General features: G+C 40.9%; 1 protein-coding gene across 1 annotated transcript; it reads right to left on the bottom strand.

Annotated features, from left to right (window-relative positions):
• Nucleotides 1-1,925: 1,925 nt before the first annotated feature.
• vps51 (VPS51 subunit of GARP complex) lies at nucleotides 1,926-14,859 on the bottom strand. The gene is made up of 11 exons (XM_080434755.1): nucleotides 14,406-14,859; nucleotides 12,544-12,673; nucleotides 10,121-10,267; nucleotides 9,659-9,878; nucleotides 7,461-8,376; nucleotides 6,893-7,108; nucleotides 6,169-6,252; nucleotides 5,326-5,460; nucleotides 3,999-4,114; nucleotides 2,646-2,733; nucleotides 1,926-2,257 (listed from the first exon to the last, which is right to left on the bottom strand). The coding sequence occupies exons 1-11, from the start codon at nucleotides 14,571-14,573 to the stop codon at nucleotides 1,997-1,999; spliced, it is 2,481 nt and encodes an 826-aa protein (XP_080290881.1). The 5' UTR covers nucleotides 14,574-14,859; the 3' UTR covers nucleotides 1,926-1,996.
• Between the last annotated feature and the right edge of the window lie 1,039 nt (nucleotides 14,860-15,898).

Here is a 15,898-nt window from a genome sequence, read left to right as displayed (position 1 = left end):
TGGAGGCCATTTTCTCGGTTTTCTTGCCATGTGCTTTCAACTACGCGAACCTATCGGTTGGGATGTGTATTGCACTCTGATACTTCATAACTCTATGAGAAAATGGCCACCAATCGGATTAAAATGATTTTTATTGAACAATACGGAAGATACGGGTACTTATGTGGGCCAGAACAACATTTTAACATCCGTGGGCATAGGGTAAGAACTTTGTATTTGAAATCTGAACATTTATGTAGATGTACGGGTCGTAAATGGAGAAAGTGCAAACACCAGGTTGAAGTTCATCCATGACTGTCATGATATGAGTCATGTTTCAGGGCTAGCCAATGAGATGCTTCCATGGTCATCAGAAGAGCGTGGAGAGGAGAACCCTTGGCCAATCACGTATGCAGGTAGAATGACTGGCGAGGCTGTTTCACAACCATCTGACATGCTTCATAAATGTATTTATTATATACATAACTTCATTATTAATTTTGACAAAATGAAATCCTTGAACGCCGCGATCTGGGACTTATTTTTTAATTAATACCATGTTATTTCAACCAATAGGCCTATTGGTAATAAAGTATGTTAAATACAATATCAAACTAGCACATCTGCAGTAGGCTAGTTGGATGTGGTCTCCCTTCTCTTCCATTGAAAATGTATAATTGTCCTTGTGTCGACACCTACTGGTTGACAAGTAGTATTGCCTGAAGCTCATGAATGTGATATCCTGGGATTCTCTCACTGGGTTCTTTCAATACTAGCCTGAAAAACCATCTATCAGGAGACCAAGACAAGGGGAGGTAAATGCAATTTATCATGGCTCTGCAATTTACCATAGGTGTTATTCACTGTGCCGACGTTTATCCCCTTTTCTCGTTTGTACATATATTGTGTTATTTTATGCAGTTGATACATTGAATACATACTGTAGGACCACAATGGAAACAAGTCCCAAGGACTTTTTTTTGTGTTATCCTTTTAGCCTGTGCTGTTCACATTTCTGACTAATAGAGTATCAATCAATCATGAGTGGTAGTTTGGTTTCCCGCAAGCAGAGTTCAAATCCCGGGTAGGGTATTAAAATTACGGATTGCAGCTTCACCTCTGTAAAGAAAATAAAGACCCCAGGAAATAATTCAGAATGTTGCATCACTGTATTATTATAGATTGATTGCACACGTAACATAACTCCTTAAGGTATATATATATGTGCAAGAGATGTAAGGAATAGAGAGTGCAATTATGTTCATGATGAGAGTACAGAATAGTCTGCAGAAAAAATCTTTAAGTGCTAAACTTAGATTATTACTTGATCACATCCATACTACTAATGAATTAAGTCATGCGGTCCGGGCACTTAGGCTCACTTAAGTCATTCACCCTAAACATTATTTACATATAATAGTCTGGGAATAGTATACCAACATTGTTCAACAGCAGGACTCAACAATAATTCATATTATCATTCATTAACAATTGCACTTCCTTGAAGGTGGAGCGTAGAACTACATTTCAGCTTTTAAATATGTTTAGCTGATCTAAAAGTTCAGTCTGTATTCATACACAACTTTTAAGTCAATGGAATTGATGGACATGGTGACTAAAATGATGACAGAGGATAAAGCTACATCTCCTTGGTTGTAAAACAACAGAACTTCAACGTCACTGAGATGCAAGTCCAAGCAAAAACTGGAATTTTCCCCAATGTTTGGCTTTAATTTGTTGCCACTGAAGTTGCACTGGTTGAACAAATCCAACATTAAAAATTATTTTCATAATGTGCCTGCTGGTAGTTAAAGCACGCATTGAATAAAATGCTGTCAAACTTCCATCTTCTTCATCTCGTATCCAAGAGTCCCCCCAAGCCTCCCAAACATTAGAACAAGAATAATTCCCCCTTCTGCCTTACATAAGGTGAGATACAGTATATGCTTGATAAACTATTTATTTTCACATATCTGAGACAATTTTCTAATAGTCTTCACTTCTTCAGTCGAAGCGTTCAACCTCTCTCACAGATAACTTCGATCACACTCTGCTCCATGGGGGCGGGGTCTAAACAGCGATGGGCGGCGCTTCCCACGATCTCGTCTAGCAGGAAGTGGACAAGGTTCTCGTCAGAGACGAAGCGCCACAGGTACATTTGTAGGTAGTGGCAGTCCACCTGGATCTGCTGCAGGCCGTAGCGGCCAAAGGTGCGCAGGCGAACGCACTCAAGGAATGTCTTCAGACTGATTTTTATGATTCCTGTGACCACAGAGACCTGAAGGGTTGCGGGGAGGGGATCGGAGGAGAGTGCGTGTGTGTGTGTGTGTGTGTGTGTGTGTGTGTGTGTGTGTGTGTGTGTGTGTGTGTGTGTGTGTGTGTGTGTGTGTATATGTGTGTGATAGAGACAAGAATAAATACAGGTGGGGGCAAGGAAAAATAAGTGGAGAGAGACAGAAAAGTATTATTAAAGCACTTTAATCTGTCTCTATTTGCAGAGGTTGGTGCATTATAAAGTTCTGAGAGTGCTTGAGATGGTGTGTGTCTAAGTACACAGACAGATTCAGGCGGTGTTACAGTGTCTGTCTACAGTGTATGTAAACTAAGCTTACTTGATTGAAGGACTCTACAGTAAAGCATCAAACAGATCCCACATCAGCACTCACCTTGTTGAACTCCACCGAGCTGAAGATGTCAATCCTCTCAGAGAACAGCTTATGTATGTTACTCAAGAGGTTGGTATCCATGGGAGCACTGCCAAAAAACAAAACAAATACTGCTCGTTCAAATGATAAATCACTGAAATAAACAAACAAGACTAAGAAGACTAAAAGCCCTGCTAGCAGACCCTAGATTCCATGCTCACTTTGGCCGAAGAGTGGTGCTAGAGGAAAGGCTATGGGGCCACATAGATGGGTTCACCCTGCAAACTGTCCCTTAGACATCCTAATCTGGTGACATTTTGGCACTAGAGAAAATGTCATGGGGTTACTCCAGGGAGCATTAATGCACTCAGCAAGTTTCCTTGCAAACTGCCCATTAGATTTTGATATCTTGTGTGCAAGTGGAAATTTTGGCCTAAGGGCGGCACTAGAGGAAAGGCCAAAATCAGTAGGGTTCATTCATCCTTGCTGAGTGCAGTAAGTTTCATGTCAATCGGCCCATTACATTTTGAGATAGAGTGTGCAACTGGAAAGCTTGGCCTAAGGGTGGCACTAGAACTAGGGAATTTGGTCACCAAATGAATGCACTCAGCAAGTTTCATGCCAACCTTGAGATATTGCGTTTGCAAGTAGAAGTTTTGACCTAATAGTGGCAATAGGCAAAGGGCCACTGGGTCAACAAAATCTGTGGGGGTCATCCTAGGGATCATGAAAGTGCACAGCCAAATCCATGACTATCCAGCCAGTAGCTTTCAGGATGTTATCTTGGACCAATCTGGGAACCCTTTCGGTATAATCTGGTTTGAGAGATTAAAGATGGAAAGACGAATGGACCGAACGACCCCGCCACTAGCGGGGCTGAAGAAGAAAAAAAGCACAATCTGTATTATTCTGAAATTCTTTTGATCTTAGACATGTGCATAACTGAATATTCAAAGCACACTCTCAAAGAGAAGGGCTAGATAATACTGAGCATATTGTGCCCTTAACGAGATGAGCACTTGCCAGAAAATATGCTAACACAAGTGTTTTTCATGTCCCTGCAGACATTTCTGCTACTGGTTGCCATAACATCCAAATTTCCCCATTTTCATTTCATATGATCAAAACTTTAATACATGGATGTTGCATTGCTTTAAAGACTACCACTTTTGGAATTTTTGATGCAGTGTATAAAGGCAAGAAAAACAAAGCCAACTAAAATTGAGCAGTCAAAGTTGCAATTGCAACATGCGACAATGCAACATTTTTGTCTCTGTTGGAAAATACACCTCTAGTCTCTAGATGACAGCGCACGATCAAGGTATACCACATAAGCCATTGTCTTTATTGTTGCGTACTGTATACTGTAGGTACCTTGGAGTGTAGCTGGCTGCATAACGCGGTTGCTGTCTTGAGCAGACAGAAAAAGTCCTCTTGCTAGAGTCACTACTGTGTGCCTTCCTCACACCTTCCTCGTACAAAAGACCAACCTGTAAGGGAAGCACAATCAAGTTAATAAAGGATTTATTCACTTCAGAGCAGAGCTGGAAGATGCGAAAAGTAGGATTTGCAACTTGCCTTGGACTTGTCTACTGTGTGACTTGACTTACTTGCAATTTGACTTGGTTGATTGATTTATTGAATACTTTTTAGACGATTTGTATACTTTTTCGACGATTTGTGAAGGTACAGGCAGAACAACGATTTAAAATCACGCCAAATGGATGACAAAAAGCCTCGTTTCCCTTGTGGTCCATTGTGGACTGGATTAAGACTTAACATGACTCCAGAGTTGCACGCAAAAACTCAATCAGATTTGACCCGGTAGAGACACAAAGCAATACTTAATGCAAAGAACAATGCTAGTTTAAATGTTCCACTCTCCCGGGCCTAGTTTAGCTTTCTGCTTTGCATTCAGTTATAATGTTTGTACTATAGAGGAAGCTTGGTAACTGGCTGGGCACTGCCAAACTGTGTATGTCGGGGACGGGGGTTGAGCCCCGTCCTTACACTATAGTAAATGACTGCAGCGCAGTACAGTACAGGCATGCAAACAGCCCCGAGGTGAAAAGGGTGACAACATGTTTTTTTTCGGGTCAGGTGTCACACAATTGCCCTATTTGGATTCAAAACGGCTATTGTAGCTGAAAAGCTACCAGTTTGCATGTCTGACAGTAGTTACATATTTTAATAAACATATTTTGTTTTAACATTATGAAAATCAATGTATCACGAAAAGTGTAAAAATAAAATAAAAATGTCTTTAAAAAAAATGTTTTAATTATTATTATATTTTTTTAACTCAGGATTTTTCGTTCTGGCACTGAGGGCATTCAGAAAAAACTCGGGATAACTCGGGGCTTGGCACTGAGAGAGTTAATGGGAAACACTGCTCTACATATAAAGTGTCTTGAGACAACTTGTTGTGATTTGGCACTATATAAATAAAGTGAATTGAATTCATTGAAAGTGATTTTTTTTTTACAGAGGAAACACCACCCCGTAGGAGGAGTCTCTAGATTGTATGAGGGAGGACGGTGGTATACAATTACAGTCTTTCCTTCAAAGCGATTAGAATAGAAACACACATTCAGTGACAGGCCTCTCCTGAAATGTTGACAGTCACATAAAAACAGTAAAGAAAGAATTCACACAAACAGCTGACAACAGAGAAGATCAAATATACACATAAAAAGGTCACCTGCACATCGATTGAAGTAGTATCTTCTACCACTCTCTTCATCACAGCACGGACATTTCGAGGTTCAATGGTGTTGACCCAGTCTCGTGTTTCCACGCTCTTTCTCAGCATCTGGGAGATGATAAGGCCCTGGACCTGCAGTCAAGCCAGGAAAACCATTACCTCTACTAGATATCATGGCAAATCTTTTTTAGGCTTTATTGGACAGAACATTGAGTGAAGAGATAAAGAAACAGGGGGATAAACAGTATGTGTAGAAGGGTGATAACATTTAGACCTGTACACAGAATGTTGTGTTGTGTTTTAAAGCGGTAACCCGTAAGATGTATGTCCTACCCCGGATTCAAACCCGGGTCTCCCATGCGAGCACCAAAATGTCTACTGCTAAGACAGAAGGTTTAAGGCTCGGGAGATATTTCACTTTGAGCTTCAGGCAATACCTCTTTTCAACCAGTACAAGAGTTATTGTCTTTGTGACACTTTGTGAGCTATTCGTTGCAGGATGTTGGTGATTATGTAGCAGGGCACTAATTAATTCAGCCACCTTGCTGTGTTCTTTTAGCGTTCCAATTCCTGATATCGAATTCAGTTGTATCTTTAACCATATGAACCCTAGCGGCCCTATTCTGGGCATATCTTAGTATTGGAATATTTGGTGAAAATGGGTGAAAAACTTCGGCAAAAATAGCAGATCCACAAGCCCACAACACGGTAGAGTGGAAAAAAGAGGTGACCAAGTATAGACCCCTGGGAAACACTGGTCAACCAAGTGTATGGTTTAATGGTTACAACCATATCTATATTTCATATGGTTTGCTTTCCTTTGAACAAGACCTACAGTACCTTGACATAATGGTTCAGTAGTTTCTGTGCTGCTTCCCTGGCCTCAGTGCATAAGGTTGTGACTGCAGTCACAGGGCTGTGGTGCTGGTAAACAAAAACAAAATATAAAACGTCTGCATTGGTATTGTCAGCACCATGGCAAGGTTGTAGAACGAGGTTATAACAATATAAAATATAATAGAATGTTAGAATAGATGTTATGAAAATACATCTGACAGATTCAGGTTCCTGTACCTTCTCTATGGCATTTAGTCAAGTGCAAAGACAGAATAAGCATAAATTCCTCTAAGCAACGCTCCTGTAATCCTAGAAGATCAAGTAGGCCTAACTGGAAAGCGATGATGTAAGAATTGAGGTACAGAGGCTAAGAACACAAGAGTAGATTCTTTTTTTTATTAATAATGAACTAAGCCAAAGATATTAGATTGAGGACTAGAGGGAAATGTGAGTAACTGACCTCTTAACTCAATATGTTTGACAGGGCTTTACCAGTATAAATACAACCGCTTATGCATGCTTCTGCATTTAAACACTCTTTTTTTACATATCAAAGTCTCTAGGAGGAGAGTGAAAGGTACACTCATGTTTGCATTTCCTCTTTACAGATAGGAACGCTGAAAGGAAGACCAAAGTGCAGGTGACAAAGAGGCACTCAGAAAAATAAAAGAAAGAAACCGGCGGCATTATCTCAGGGCATTAAAGACGGCAACAGAAAGAAACTTACCTGAACGAGGAACTGCTCGTCTGTGAGTGTGAGTATGTAGGAGATGGTAGAGGTCTCATAGTCCAGGCAAAGCCGAGACAGCAGCAATAGAAGAGCCGGTGGTGTGGAACCTCCCTTGTCTCCGGCGCTCTCACAAAACTGCCGTGAGGACTGGCACACAAACTTTATGAAGCTCACCACCAGATTCTCACGGACACCCTGGCTACAGAATTCTCCCTATTAGGGCAATGGGAGACACAAATCAAAGGGCCTATATTTAGGACTGGTTTTAACATACTCAAGGCAAAAGAACAGTGCATTGAACTTCCTAGAATATAAAACCCCTGTTGAGCAACCAAATATATCCAGTGATTAAATAATACACAACCAGTCAGACAATGCTTGTTAGCAATTGTATGTGTTAAGTATTATAGAAATTAACAAAAAAAGAAACAAACTAGACCTATAAAATCAACAAATCAACTAAAAAAATTAATCAGTCCTCCTGCTTCTGGGGGGGAAATAAATCAACATAATAATTATACTGTATATTGTTTATCATTATATAAAATCATAAATATTCACTGACCTTAAAGTAAGGCTTGTTGGAGAACGTAATGTCCTTAGCCGTGAAGAGATGCACCGAGGCCAACACCGACTTAATCTGATTGAGGATGGAGGCTGACAGAGAGGAGAGGAGCTCCGGTAGGCTATTCGGGAGGACGTCTCTTCCAGAAGCCGCGCCCCCTAGGAGAGAACCGCCGGTACCCGAGGTGCCGACCGCAGAGAGGCGCGGCGCGGCCAGGGCCTGCCTCACGTCCGTCAGGCTGTCCAGGTAGAACCTCTGGAGAGCAGCGAGGTACTGCTTGAGCCTCTCCGTGGCCGCGCGCACCACGATCTCGGTCCCCTTGTGTGGCACAGTAGAACCTGGCAACAGTTTGGTCACGGCCTGGAGCCTGCGGTGGAAGCGGTCTAAGGCGCGGACCAGGAGGGAGTTATCTCCGACCCCTTTCTCCTCCTGTATCCTCCGCTCCACTAGGGAGAAGTAACGAGCGGCCAGGTCATCTACGAAGACATTGAGCTTGCCGTTAGCCATCTGAGGGATGTTCTTGGACGCCAGCTCTCCTGTCTGAGCGTGACTGATGAACAGCTCCTGATAAGACGTAATCACCAAGCACAAGCTGCTGACAAATTCATTGCAACCCCTGTCAATGAATTCTAGAATATCAGTCTTTGAGCTGGGAGAGGTCAGAGCGCCGGCTTTGGGGGATGAATCAGAGGGAGTTTCGGGAGTTGCAGAAGAAGATAGGGTGCCAGCGGAGCTGGTTGATGTGTCTGTAGATGATGGATAAGGTCTTATCTCTGCTTCCAGACCCTGGAGGTCCAGATCCAGGCGGCTCCGAGCGTGGCTCAGGAACTTATCGCACAGTTCCTCGGCTGGTTCATCCAACTGTAATAGCAGCTCCACACACTCTGACAGGTCCCTGGCACTTGTCCCGCCATCCCTATGATCAGGAGGGGCGATATGAATGAGTGATCTGTAGGATAACAGCACGCTGTATGGTTGTGGAGATAACTAATATGCACGTTAGCTCCATGCCCACGAGGAACTGAGCGAGAAATTGACTTTCTCGCTCGTTAGCTATCTGATCGGGACCAGGTTGGTGAAAATTAGCTATCTGATCGGGACCAGATTGGTGAAAATAAGCTCTGAAAGCTCGACAGTAAACAGAAATTGTGATTTGCTTGTGTATTTTCCTTCATTTAGACAATTTTTGTGTCAGCACCCCTAATGTTGAAAAACTGCTAAGCACGGCTCCATCTGGTGCACAATTGAAACCATGCCTCGAGAGAAGAGATAAAATCATGCATTTATTAAAACTGATTTCATACGTTTGCAATTAGTTTGCAAATCGTCTCTGTCGGGTGGAAACCTCATAGCTCCAAAACTGTTTTCAGGATTCAAATTCTAAAGCAGCAGATCTACAAGCTCGAAACGCGTTTCGAGCTTGTAGATCTGCTACTTTTGAGGCTTTTGTGTGACACTGTAGTATGATCAAGTAGAGCGCTAATTTTACAAAAAACACAAAAAGTTAGAATATGGAGATAAGAGGAGGTTTCTGCCCGACAACAACAAAATGTAGGTTTTGAGTGCTGGGTACTTCTAAAGAGTCAGGAAACCTTAAAAGGAGAGAGGGCTCTGCCTGGATTTGATCCTAAGCCAGCAAGGTCACGTGTGACCACTACGCCATCACTGGATGTTTTAGTCAAATTATTAATATGCAAATTCAATCTTAAGATTTACCCTCAAATTTGAATAAGGCTTCCATGTGCTTACATTCCTTCACTGAAGATGGCGTTATTTAGGGCCATAGTTCGATAGGCTCTATGCACAGCAGCCATATTGTGAAGAAATTCACAGGTGTTGCCAATGATACTAATGAAGGCTCTGTTCCATTCTGGTCAAACAGAGTCACGGTGCTGATATTGTTCATGTTGGCTCACTGGAAACACTCTGCTACACCAGTGGGTCTAAAATTGTGGTCCAGGGACCCTCATGGTTCCTTGAGGGGGTTCCAAATGGACCCTTACGGGTGTGTAACTCTGAGAGTGTACATTTGGTTCCATTTGTACACTCTCAGAGTTATGGGGGTCGTGGAAATTAAAACGTCTGAGAACTGTGCCACACTAAATGGAACAGAGCCTTCATTAGTATCATCGGTAACACCTGTGAAGGAAGTGATAACATGGCTGCTGTGCATAGAGCCTATTACCACAAATACACACCTGAACTTCTGCCGAAGCTCCTGTGCCAGCTTGTCCATGATGGCATGGCAGTCATCTTGGATGCCCTTGAAGGAGGGTAGGTGGCTGTACTGCTGCAGCACACAGCGGGCGCGGCGATGGGAGGTCACGGCCTGGGCATAGGCCTGCAGCTCCAGACACTTATTCAGTCTGGCGGGCAGCTCAAACAGAAACTGCAGCTTACGAAGGAGAGCGTGTACGCCTGGAGCAGAGCAGAGATAATAATTATTACAATTATTACAACAAGGGCATTTGGAAATTTTGTTATAACATGAATGATGGAGTGGAGTCTCTCTGCTGTGTATTGCACATGGATACAACAATAAATCATTTTTGACAGCAGGGAAGACAAAGAAATAATAATATTGGAGCAGGACGAAGAGGTCAAATTTCTCTAAAAAGAATACCAAACTAGAGAAGCACATTGCCAGATTTCTCCCTCACCTGACAGTTTTGTTATCTGTGTGTGCTGGTCCTGAAGAGTGCCACTGATGCAAGCACTGAACTCGGTGATAGCAGCCATGTTGGCGGAGAGGCAGTCCATTTCATCTTCCATCTTCTTGAAGTCGTTCTTCATCTTCCTTATCGTGTCTAGCAGGATGGATGGAGGCGTCAGGGTTTAATAATCATCCCTTAATAAAAATAAGTTCTGTAACAGAGTGCTTTGACCGAAGGCAAAGTCCCAAAATATAGAGGACAAACCAGAGGAAGTAAAACAAAGGAAAGCTTAGAACAAGAGATAGGACAGCTACATACTGTAGAGACACGTTACTGTGTGGGGGGGATATGATGAGAGCACCGGCAACATCTGAGTCGCGTTCAACAAGGTATTCAAAAACAAATTACGTTTTTATTTTGTATTAACATTGCTGGATTTTCGGACAAGGCACTACAATAGTAATACTATTCTCACAATGTTTATAGTGGAAAGGGTTTTCTCCCTTAACATAAATCATTATCAGCCAATAAGGAGGCCAGAGTCGGACAGCTCAAATTTGATATCAACTAAAATCTAACCTTTGGTGTGAGAAAATATTCCAAGAAGGAACATTTAAAGAAAACACTGTTTGTGGCAAACAATGAGGTGCAATAAAGAACATTGTTTTCCACAACAAACATCATAATAAAACATGTTATTGGGACTTAAAGGATGACTTCACCCATTTTCAACTTATCTTCATAATTGGTCCTCACCAATGCTCATAATAATAATATGGTAACATTTTTGTCTACCCTGTCAGTCTCTCAGAGGAAGGCTGTGTGGACAGCTCAGAAACCCACCTACCAGTGACATCATCAATAGAGAATCCAAGCTAATAGAAACTGCATGCTTTCTATTCTTGGAAAGTTTGCATGCAATAATGGAAGTCATTGTTCTCACGTTAAGAAAAAAAAAACCTGCCTAATGATGATGTCACTGGCAGGCAGGCTTCTGAAGTCCTCCTGACCGAGTAGAACAAAATGGAGCGCTCAGGTGGTGCAGTGGTAAAGTCACTGCCCACCACCACGGAGGTTGTGGGTTCGAATCGTGGTGCAACCGGCTTTGTCGGGCGTCTAGAAGAACACAATTGGCCCATTGGCTACTCTAAATTTAAAAAATAAAAAAAGTAGAAAGAAATTGTACCATTTTATCATGAGCATCAGTGAGGACCAATTATATGGAGATAGGTTGAAAAGGGTGAAGCAGTCCTTTAAGAATCTGTTTTGTTTTTTCGTAGGAATGGATGAATGGCAGTCTACTCCAGAGGTTCTTAAACTATGGGTCGGGAGTCGGGACCCCAAGTGGGGTCGCAGGAATGTGAAGGTGAATGTGATGAAGGTTCTGGCAACAGTTGTAAATGTATTTTCAATTAAATATTCCTATTCAAGGAAACCAATGTATGCATTATTTTTAAAATATTGTATTTCAACTTTGAAATTGCATTATAAATCAAGTGTTATAGTCCATGAGCCAGACAAGATTTCATTATCGAAAGAGTGGGCAAAACCATACCTATATTAAATTGTTCATAGGGTCAATACGAGTAAATAAATATATGATAACCTCTCCACAGGAACAGCTTTTTCATGGTTATCACACATTTTGTTATTTTCCCCATACGTACATGACAGGTGAAATAATTACAAAATTTAAAAAAAGAGTTATCATAATGAAACTTCCTGAGTTGATTACTTACATGAATACAATGATTTATCATATTACAAGTTTTCTGAAATTGTATATTTAAATATGCAAATTAGGCATATGCCTGAATTTGCGTAACTTTCCAGAATCAACTTTGGAACATTGGACAAAGCCAGACTCAACATTCTTATTTCATTTTGTTAAGATGTTGGAGTCAAAGGTTTTTAACAAGGGAATATTCAATATCTGGCACATTTTGGGGCTCTGGCTCATGGACTAAATGCCTAATTTGCATATCTAAATATACAATTTCAGAAAACTTGTAATACGATAAATCATTGTCTTCTTGTAAGTAATCAACTGGGAAAGTTTCATTATGATAACTCTTTTTTAAATTTTGTCATTTTTTCCCCTGTCATGTACGTATGGGGAAAATAACAAAATGTGTGATAACTATGAAAAAGCTGCTCCTGTGGAAAGGTTATCATATATTTATTTACTCGTATTGACCCTATGAACAATTTAATAGAGGTTTGGTTTTGCCCACTCTTTCGATAATCATTGCTCAATTTTGGGGCTCTGGCTCATGGACTATTAGGTCGGCTAAAAATGTCCACCATAAAATGGGATCCAGTTATAAAAAGGTTTGTGATCCCCTGGTCTATTCAAAGGAGAAGAAACGGCAGGTGAGGTGGGGTTAAGGCTCGACTGATAAACAGTAAACCACTAGAAGTCATGTCACCTGTAGCAGATATGAACTTGTTGTAGTTTTCGTACACCAGTGTCTGCATGTCACTGTCCAAGGATCGGATCTGCTTGACCATGCAGCTCTCCTGGTCCATGAGCTCCCCAAGGGAACACTCCCTTCTAAGCTGTAAGGCAAGCGCGCGCACACACACACACACACACACACACACACACACACACACACACACACACACACACACGTCAAAACATGTTTTGTGCTGTCTAATATGGAAACTGACTATAACCGCTAATATCAATAGTTAGTTATTTTTTTAAAATAAATGTCACTTTTTTAACATTTGCAACAAACAGTGCAAAATGTGTACGATTATGGACCATGCATTTAAAGCTCAGAATATACCTGCATAGATAATGTAGCATACAGTATAATAGCAGAAAAAAATGACGTAAACACCAATACACATAATGTATAATAGTCTATGCAAGCATGCACACCCACACTTTTATTCGAAGTGTCATTTCATTATCACTGCACATTTGTAGTTACATAATATCAGGTATTGAGAGGGTTTCTGCATTGAGGAAACAATCAAAGAAATGCCTATCAGCTGACAACAGTAATTGACATGATGCCACCATAAAATTGTTATTACATTGTTTTCATATCAAGTATAACACACATGGGGTGCCACTGTGGCCTAAAATGGCTGGTATTCCTATGAAATATGAGCCATTCTAAGGCTAGGTGCCACTATGGTGCCACCATCTCCCAGGTGACATTGACACTGGTAGAAACGCCATAATACATGCAACCACGCCTAGCCCTGAAACATGACTGTCATACCATGACAGTCATGGTGCCGAGTCCCCCTGGTCTAAAGTTGTGTTCGATTTTTTCACATTGCCATCTCTCACATAAACATAAACGTTCAGATTTCAAATATAAAGTGCTTACCACCGAGCCACGGATGTTACAAGGCGATGCGGACCGCGATGAGTACCCGTATCTCCCGTATTGTTCAATAAAAAGCATTTTAATCCCATCGCCGGCCATTTTCTTTTTTTGTTTTTTTTTGTTTTGTAATGTATCAGAGTGCAATACACCTCCCAACCATTAGTGTCGCATGGTTGAAAGTATAGGAGACAATTTGGAGAAAATGGACGGCGATGGGATTAAAATGCTTTTTATTGAACAATACGGGAGATACGGGTACTCATCGTGGTCCACATCGCCTTGTAACATCCGTGGCTCGGTGGTAAGCACTTTATATTTGAAATCTGAACGTTTATGTTTATGTGAGCGATGGCAATCTGAAAAAATCGAACAAAACTTTAGACCAGGGGGACAGGGCACCATGACGCTTGTATACAAGCGTCATGTGAACCATGGCTACAACCACGCCATACTTTGTCGAAAAACCAAAAAGAAAACCAAAAACGTTTAAACATTTTCCCAATAATAACATGCCCATATATAGGGATGCCACTTGATGTGGTTAACCCTTAATTGAGTTGACAATGACTAGAGACCATGATACTATACTTTTAAACATCTTATATGTTCTATGACATTCATTTTCACTTTTTTATGTTTTTTGGGGGGTTTTATGACCTCAATTACACCCAAAAAATCTGCGGAGCAGAGGCAATGATTGACAGGCAAAATCCCTCAACAACAGTGACACCCGCAGGCAAAGATTTCTTTTTTCATTGCAGTTGAAAAGGCTTTAGAAATGTGAGAGAAAAACACCTGCCATATGGATCACTGGAGTGGATTTTTTTGTTAAAACTTTTTATACACGTTTGAAGGACCATGACAAAGACTTTTAATGTGTGGTAAAAACTGAATGTCATGAAACCTTTAATGTTGCTGACATGGTGGAGATCAGCTGTTACCTTGTTGAGATAAACATCAGGGTCGAAGTGCGGCCCGTTGATGTCACAGGGATCCAGGGACTCTGGCTGATCCGGGGCCTTTCCTTCCTCGTTCAGTCCGTAGTAAAGCTTCAACATTCCGTGAACTCGGTGCTTTCGTGCGTCGGAGTCGTCGACTTCTGTCGCCATCGTGATCTAACTGAATGAACTGATGCTGTGTAGCTGGCTGGGTTACAGGTTAGCTACTCTGATCTGTTACTGTACACCACACAGCAGATGACACACAATGTCAACGAAAACAGTGAATTTAAGGTAAAAGGGCTAGTTGGCTACAGATAACTTTATACAGACAATCTACACAAACTGCTTGACATTCAAACCCTACGCCTACTAACCGCTATCAGGCCTTTTCAATACACATAAATTAGAAAGATGTAAAGCAACATATTTTGGTTCCATTTGCCTGCACTCCTGCAGGATGATGTTACTTCCGGGTTTGTCATTGCAGCGTCACCACCAGTGTTGCCAGATTTTGTGAGAGAAATAAGCAACCAGGTCTAGGAAAACAAGCCCAAAAGAAGCAACTTAATAGCCGCCCGCACTAGGCCAATATAAACACTTTAAACATATTACTACTGTATTTATTGAACATACCCGTCCTACAAGCTCACGTGAGCTTGTAGATCTGCTATATTCCAAAAACCTTTAAATAAAATGTGGAACGGTACAGGGCTCGACCGGGCCTGGCACAAAACATTTTCAGATGGGGGGTATGGGGACAAATACATATTAATTTGGGGGTCCGACTCCATGATATAAAAATATTGAGAACCATTGGTTAAACTAATTTAAAAATTGTGAAGCAAAGCCCAAAAAAGCAACTACACTTTAGAAACAAGCCCAACAAAAAACGCAACCCGCAACTATCAATACTTCGCTTATAATAAGCGGACATGGCAACGCCGGTCACCATCAGTCATCACAAAGAGGGTGTATGATTCAGATTCAGACACTTGGAAGAACACTTAGGTCTTGCCAAGAAAATGTCTTCATAGGTGTTATCCTAATATAATATCCTGTCAATTCCAATATTATAAAATATAAGATTGATATTGACACACTTTATTATTTTTGTGGAAATAATATCTCATTTATTTTGGGATTGTACTTACTGTCTTTTGGATTGATTTTAATAATTTCATAAATTCCAGAACTCTTCTATTAGATTGAATATTCAGCATGTATTACTTGGACTTTCAAAAAGTTATAAAAAAAAAAGTAGAAAAAATATGTTATCAACCTCTTAATTTTAGCAAAATGTCATATTCATTGTACCAAAAATGTTACCTTAAATATATACCTTAACATTGTACAAACACTAAAGCTATGAAAACTAGAAGAATCTGTGAAGAATATATTCCCTATTTTATTTTGTCTTTCTTTCGTAAAAAAAAATCCAGTGTTGTAACTGCATTGTGTCCTGTTATTTGTAATTGTAATGTTGATATTTCATC

Source organism: Gymnoscopelus braueri, assembly GCF_963280865.1.
Source record: "Gymnoscopelus braueri genome assembly, chromosome: 8".
NCBI lineage: Eukaryota > Metazoa > Chordata > Actinopteri > Myctophiformes > Myctophidae > Gymnoscopelus > Gymnoscopelus braueri.
The sequence above is the reverse complement of the archived record's forward strand: the minus strand, read 5'-3'. Positions and strand labels throughout refer to the sequence as shown.

Coding starts and splice junctions, on each gene's coding strand:
- vps51 (XM_080434755.1), bottom strand. CDS start 14,573: ATGGCGACAGAAGTCGACGACTCCGACGCACGAAAGCACCGAGTTCAC. Junction 9,879..10,120: donor ACAGATAACAAAACTGTCAG/GTGAGGGAGAAA, acceptor GCTCTGCTCCAG/GCGTACACGCTCTCCTTCGT. Junction 8,377..9,658: donor GAGCTTCGGCAGAAGTTCAG/GTGTGTATTTGT, acceptor TCCTGATCATAG/GGATGGCGGGACAAGTGCCA.